The 7,507-nt window shown below is 40.8% G+C and overlaps 1 protein-coding gene across 1 annotated transcript in view; it reads right to left on the reverse strand.

Moving 5' to 3' along the window:
• Positions 1 to 7,507, reverse strand: part of SLC17A5 (solute carrier family 17 member 5) — a 104,530-nt gene that overhangs the window by 68,377 nt on the left and 28,646 nt on the right. The window contains exons 4-5 of the mRNA XM_042781566.1: positions 6,893 to 7,126; positions 6,797 to 6,836 (exon numbers count right to left, since the gene is read on the reverse strand). Coding sequence (XP_042637500.1) covers positions 6,797 to 6,836; positions 6,893 to 7,126 — 274 coding nt within the window. The remainder of the gene's footprint in view (positions 1 to 6,796; positions 6,837 to 6,892; positions 7,127 to 7,507) is intronic.

Consider the following 7,507-nt stretch of genomic DNA (forward strand, 5'->3'; position numbering starts at 1 on the left):
TGACAACATGACCAAAGTAGGTGAGACGAAGTCTGGCCATTCTCACTTCCAAGGAGCATTCCAGCTGCACTTCTTCCAGGACAGATTTGTTTGTTCTTTTGGTGCCCCATGGTTCTTTCGGTATCCTTCGCCAACACTACAACTCAAAAGCATCAACTCTTCTTTGGTCTTCCTTATTCATGGTCCAGCTTTCACATGCATATGAAGTGACTGAAAACACCATGGTTGGGTTAGGCACACCTTAGTCTTCAGAGAGCACTTTAAAGTGCTGAAACAAAGGTAAACCAAAACCAAAACCAAACCAAACTCACTGCCATTAAGTCGATTCTGACTCACAGTGACCCCCTTTGGGTTACCGAGGTGTGGTAAACCTTTATGGAAGTAGATTGCCCAGTCTTCCTTCTGCGGAGTGGCTGGTGGATTTGAACCGCCAACATTTTGGTTAGCAGTCAGATGCCTTATGCACTACGCCATCAGACACTGTTTTAAATTCTGTCAAGTATTTTGCTGCAAACTTGCCATTCAAGAGTTTTACAAATAATACTACTACAATCATGTTCCATGAAGTGAGATGGCTTTATGATGCTAAGTAAAAAGTCTTATAATGAAGTACTTTCAAACCGTGAGTAAAGATTCATGGATTCTGTGAACTGGTTTGAGGACTGCAAAGTAAACATTACAATAAGTCTATAGAGATGTACTGAATGATCAAATAAAGGGACTACTCTCAAGGATAAATTTATTTATTCAATGTATTAATGGCCTGAATAAAATGGGAATGTTATCAACGTATAACTGCAAAAATACTTAACTAATACTTTGGGATACTAGAAGAAAAGTCAAATTGCCCTTAATGAACTGGAAAAATGGTCCTACAAAAAAGGGACGTTTTCACTCAGAGTGTTTATAGTCTGATGTTTTTCGAGTGTTTATAGTCTGATGTTTTTCATAGTGATAAGTAGCCTAAAACCAAAAACCAAACTCACTGCCATTGAGTTGGGTCTGACTCACAGACACCCCTCCTTGGGTTTCCGAGGTAGTATCACTACGGAAGTAGACTGCCCAACCTTCCTTTCGAGGAGTGGCTAGTGGTTTCAAACCACCAGACTTCTGGTTAGCAGTCAAATGCCTTAGGCACTATTCCACCAGAGCTTCTACTAGCCTAGTGAATGTCAATTACTGTTATGGAGAGGCAATGGAACAGTTGAGGCAGGGAGGCTCACAGAGACATGTACATGAGTAGACACCACAGGAGAGTGGCAGAAAACACTTTTCAGTAGATTCAAACTAGGGGATTCACAGCTTTCCTTTGCTACTCACTAACTCTGCAATCTCAGGCAGATTAAGCAACCTTGAACTTCTGTTTCTTCATCTGTGAAAAAGAGGTAAAATTCCCTATCTTCCCTGATTGTTGTAAAGATAAACAGTTGTTGCTATTGTTAAGGAGTTCTGGTGGTGTAGTGCCTAAGGCATTTGACTGCTAATCGAAGGTTGGTGGTTCAAACCCACCAGCCACTCCATGGAAGGAAGACTGGGCAATTTACTTCTGTAAAGATTTACCACCTCAGAAACCCAAAGGGGGCGCTATGAGTCAGAGTCATGGTCAATTGAGTTGACTCGTGGTAACCTCATCTACAGTGGACCAAAATAGTGCCCATTCATGTGCCATCCTCATGATTGGGTGTGGACAGGGCCATTGTGACCTATATGGTTTTCATTGGCTGATTTCTGGAAGTAGATTGTCAGAGCTTTCTTCCTAGTCCATTTTAGTCTGGAAGCTCTGCTGAAAGCCTGTTCTGCACCATAGCAATACCCAAGCCTCCACTGACAGATGGGTGGTGGCTGTGCATGAGGTGGATTGGTTGGGAATTGAATGCAAGTCCTGCACATGGGCGGTGAGAATTCTACCACTGAGCTACTACTGTGCCTATAAATGGTAGCTACTGTTATTTTAAAGGGAGCTTTTGTGGTGCTGTGGTTAAAGCATTGGGCTGCTAACCAAAATGTTGGTGGTTTGAACCCACTAGCCACCCTGTGGAAGAAAGATGAGGTGGTCTGCTTCAGTAAAGATTTATAGTCTTAGAAACCCTATAGGGCAGTTCCACTCTGTCCTATATGGCCACAATGAGTCGGAATCGACTTGATGGCAGTGGATTTTGGGTCATTATTAAGGAGCCCTACTGGTGCAGTGGTTAAGTGCTTGGCTGCTAAGGCCAAAGAACCTACCAGCTGCTCTGCTGGAGAAAGAGGTGGCAGTCTGCTTCCACAAGGATACAGCCTGGGAAACCATGTGGGGAAATTCCACTCTGTCCTGGGAGGTTGTTATAAATCTGAATTGATTTGGCAGCAATGAGCTTTTGGTGGTTTACTGTTATTGTTAATAGAGAAAAAAAAAATTACTATGTTATATTTTCTGTTGATTCTTTTAAAAACAATGAAGGAAGAAAGAAATATCAATGAAAGGCAAAGATGATTTAGGCAGTAGGGCAGAACAGTGAGAATCTGTATCAGAGAGCATCCATAGGATGAATCATTACAGAATAAAACTTAAGACATTTGATAATGTCCACAGGAATTAGGTTGTGGAAAACTGTATTGTATAACCCTAGGATCAACACAGATATATTTTTAGTAAGTCAGACGTTAGGGATGAAAGACGCTGATCTAAGTTTATGGATGAGGCAATCAATGAGCATGTGATACATACTGGAGGAATGGGGAAAGACAAAAAGAATCCAGGAATAAAGACAACTTAAAGTTTATTTAGAAATAAAACAGCCATTTGAGGTGGCAGTAGTACAGTAAGAAATATGCTATAATACTAAGTTAGTAGCACAGATAGGAAATAACTAAAATATGGAAATACATTCAGCAAGGAAAGTCAATACTCAGATCAGATAAAATATGCTGCAATTAAGTGTATTTTACTTTGATAAACAGAAGAGGAACCTTAAAAGAGAGAGGAAATTTTTATATTTTAATTAGTGTATTTTATTTCGGTAAAGAGAAGAAGAACCTTAAAAGTTTTCTCCCATAGAGAAGTTGGTTCTTAAAAGAGAAAATAAATTTTTATATTTTAATTAGGAAGAGTTAATTTAATAGACCTTTATTTGATAAGGTCAAAATGGGAACATTCAGATGAATGGTAATACTTTAAATAGTATGGGACAATTTTCAAAGTACTTTAGCAAAAATGATCATACCTGAGCCTAAGGACTATCCTGTGACTGAGGATGGAGTGGTATTATTAACTCTACTTTGAAGACAGAACTGATGCCTAGAGGTTAGAATTTACCTGTGGTTTCACTGTTACACACAATAGAGCTATTAAGCAAACTCTGGTTTTCTGACTCTAGTCCATTGTTCTTTTTAACATAGTATGATACAACAATACCTAAAATGATCTTAATGCTTGCTCGAATCATTTCTTTTACAAGGATTAGCACAAGGCTGGTCCCTATTAGGTAGAGATTAAAGATGTCCCAAATGTCCATCTGTTCCAAACTGCAGTACCACTCCATCATCTCCAACACCAACTCCTCCTCCTCCCCTCAGTATCCTCCCTTCTTTCTTACAGTTCTGTATTTCACCGTGACTTCTCACAGAACTCACAAACTGCCAAGGAAATGGCTTAAGTAGTCATGGAGGCAAGTCCCAAACCCATGGGTTAGACATAGGTCTGAAGTATTCTCCTCACTCACGTAGTTGTAGCGGCTGATGGGCCCAAATTGGACTCAACTAGGCAGGTCAGAAAACTGGCTGCTGTTTCAAGTCTTAAGAACCAAGGATTAGATGATGATGGACCAGATGTAGGATACAGGGCAAGAGGGTGAACTTTGCCAGAACATTCACATATATACTGCCCAGGAAACTGAGAGTAGTGACTTGAGGCATACTCTCCAACAAGGCAGGACTCAAGACATATACCCTAAACTGGCCTAGAGGCTAGGATTTACTATATGTCACAAAATGGAGGACTATGGCTAGAAGGGCCACATTAAGCAATTCACTGCTGCACTGCAGCGCTGTAGACCAGCCAGACCCAGAAGCCACCATCTCGTTTGGGTTAAACAAATGCAAGAGAGAGCAAAATAAACCAGTACCTAGGTATCACAGGTAGAAGTTCACAGTTAGAAAGGAAAAGAGATCATTGTATAAAGATGGAAGTGCATATGATGAACTATAAAATGTAAAAGAGAAGTAGAAAGAAAAAAAAGATAAGGAACTAAAATTGAAAAAATAATAAAAATCTCAGGAGGAGGGAAACAAAAAAAAAAATCAAACTCATTGCTGTTGAGTTGATTCTGACTCATAGCGACCTTATACGACAGAGCACAACTGCCCTATAGGGTTTTCAAAGCTGTAAATCTTTACAGAAACAGATTGCTACAGTTTTCTCCCATAGAGAAGTTGGTGGGTTCAAATTGACGACCTTTTGGTTAGCAGCTGAGTGCTTTAACTATTGTGCCATAACATTCCATCTTCAGTGGAGGGAAAAGATAGATAAAATTTAGTAACAATTCTAAAAGAAACAGAAAGGCTAGATGAACCAGAGAAATAAAGAAAGATGTCGTTAGGTGCCGTCAAGTCAGCTCCAACTCCCAGAGCTGTACAACAGGAGGAAACACTGCCTGGTCCTGTGCCATCCTCATAATCCTTGCTATGCATGAGTCCGTCGTTGGAGCCACTGTGCCAATCTACCTTTTTGAAGATCCTCCCCTTTTACACTGACCCTCTACATTACCCAGCATGATATCCTTCTCCAGGGAATGGTCTTTTCTGACAAGATGACCAAAATAGGTGAGATGAAGTCTGGTCATTCTCTCTTCCAAGGAGCATTCCAGCTGTACCTCTCCCAGGACAAGATTTGCTCATTTTCTGGAAGTCCATGGTATTTTCAGTATTCTTTGCCAATACCACAATTTGAAGTCATCAACTCTTTCAGTCTTCTTTATTTATAGTCCAGCTTTCACATTCATATGTTGCTGTTGTTGTTATGTGCCGTCGAATCGGCCCTGACTCATAGCGACCTCTCCTTGGGTTTCCGAGGCAGTATCACTACGGAATTAGGATTGCCCAACCTTCCTTCCGAGGAGTGGCTGGTGGATTTGAACCACCAACCTTCTGGTTAGCAGTCAAGTGCTTTAGCCACTATGCTACCAGAGCACATTCATACGAGGACACTGAAAATACCATGGCTTGAGTCAGGTGCACTTTTGTCTTCCAAGTGACATCTTTGCTCCTAACACTTTAAAGAGGTCTTTTATAGCAGATCTGCCCAGTGCAATATATCATTTGATTTCTTAACTGCTGCTTTCAAGGGTGTTGATTGTGGATCTAAGTAAAATGAAATCCCTGATAACTTCAATCTTTTCTCCATTTATCGTGGTAAAGATAGTTGGTAAAAACTTATTGGTAAAATTAGTTATATGACATAATAAATTATTTGTTTTTAAGCAGGGGGAAGAACAAATGATAACTGTGGTAGTTAAAGTTATGTGTCAACCTAGCTGGGCCTGGTTTGAGTGGCTGGGCAGCTAGATGTAGTTAGTCTCCATGGTGAAATTGGTAATCAGCTCTGTGGTGCACTGGAGCAGCTGAGTAGCTGCCTTAGGGATGTGGTCTGCTTCCAGTAAGTAAGAAGCAACTTTGACGAAGGTCTCTAGCTTTTTGGCACGCTTGAACCCTACACGTAGCTAAATTATTGTTCAGCAGCCGGCCATGCCCTGCTGACCTTCAGACTTTTTCTGGACTTTAATTAGTGGCCTGCCATGTTGTTTGGCAATATTGGGACTGTGCCTTTTTACTTGTTGACCTTGGGTTTGTCAGCCTCCGCAGCCAGCAGCTGCCTGAGTGAAAAAAAACCTTTCAGCTTGAGTGGGCTAGGAGCAGGAGACAGAGCTGAAGCCTAAGATAGAGGGGTTTTCACCCAGCCCCTAGAGCTTGGCACTTTGAACTCGGACTTCTAGCTTCCAAAACTGTAAGAGAATAAACTCTTGTTTGTAAAAGCCATCTCATTTGTGGTAGCTTCTGTTAGAGAGGCACTAGGTAACCAAAACAATAACTAAAAAGAAGTTCCATGAATAACAAAAAATTTAAAACAGGCCAATTTGACAGTCTATTGTGTAAAATGTTTTTTAGATCTAGGCAATCAACAATAGGGGAGCTCTAGTGGCGTAGTGACTAAGGCATTTGACTCCTAACCAGAAGGCTGGTGGTTCAAACCCACCAGACCCTCCTCGGAAGGAAGGTTGGGCAATCTACCTCCGTAGTGATACCGCCTTGGAAACCCAAGGAGGGGTTTCTATGAGTCAGATCCGATTTGATGGCAGTGAGTTGGAGTTTAGTAATCAACAATAGAGCACAGATAAACTGTGGCAAAAGTACAAGAGGTAAAGATGCCCCTATCTTAATGGTTTTAATAGTACTTTAATTTCCCTTAAACTATGACCTATTAGGAGCTCTGGTAGCATAGTGCCTAAAGTACCTAACTGCTAACCAGGAGGCTGGCGGTTCAAACTCACCAGCCATTCCTCAGAAGGAAGATGGGGCAATCTACTTCCCTAGTGATACTGCCTCAGAAACCCAAGGAGGGGTCGCTATGAGTCGGGTCTGACTTGACGGCACATAACAACAACACAACCTATTAACTCTCTACTGGAAAATGTTTTCTCTAGTCTTTAAAGCTTCGAATTTTGGGGTGCCTGTACTTGAGACCTTACTGACCATAAATGAAATCTACCCAGGTTATTTTCTAGTCAACTCCTTCTCTAATTAAAATATAAATCCCTGTTACCTTCTAATGTTAATTTTTGGTTCACATTCACACCAAAGATCTTTAAGAAGAGAGAGATGTACGAGTAAAACAAAAGAGTAACAAAATAATAATTACCTCTCCTAATCCTTCCAGAGTTCTGACAGCAATGAGATATCCAACTCCTAAATCTGCAGCAAGCGGGGTAAACAGGGTGAAGACAGCAGTACCAAGGATCCCAAATCCTAGCAGCAGTTTACCGCCAACTTTGCTGGCAATATACCCTCCAGGAATCTGTGTGATGATGTAGCCATAAAAAAAAGAGCCAAGAATCCATCCTTGAGTTTCTGCATCCCATTGGTACTTTTTACCCTATAAGGGGGGGAGAAAATGAAGATAACTGACTTAACAGTTCCTTTCTCTTATTAGTATGTAAATATAATTTTGAATTATAGACTGTTTTAGACTGAAGGACACACACACTTTCTTGTAAGTGGGCCAGGCACTGCAACATGGACATACATATAGTTTCTAGAAGTAAATGGAAAAGAACTGAAAGTCATAAACTTCATGATTTGCTATTTTATGAAACTAGACTTTAGGATGAGTTGTACAGGATTTGTAATAACCATGAGCAAGAAGCCTCAAAAACCAGCTATTAAACAGGAACTGTAGTGGTTGAGCTAGTCTTTAGTAGTGGTTGAGTTAGAGAAGCCTGGGTTTAAGCCCGGTTCTGCAACTTACTGGAGGTGT

The sequence above is a fragment of the Orycteropus afer genome, unplaced genomic scaffold (genome assembly GCF_000298275.1).
Source record: "Orycteropus afer afer isolate SDZICR_OR568_19922 unplaced genomic scaffold, OryAfe1.0 scaffold00133, whole genome shotgun sequence".
Classification (NCBI taxonomy): domain Eukaryota; kingdom Metazoa; phylum Chordata; class Mammalia; order Tubulidentata; family Orycteropodidae; genus Orycteropus; species Orycteropus afer.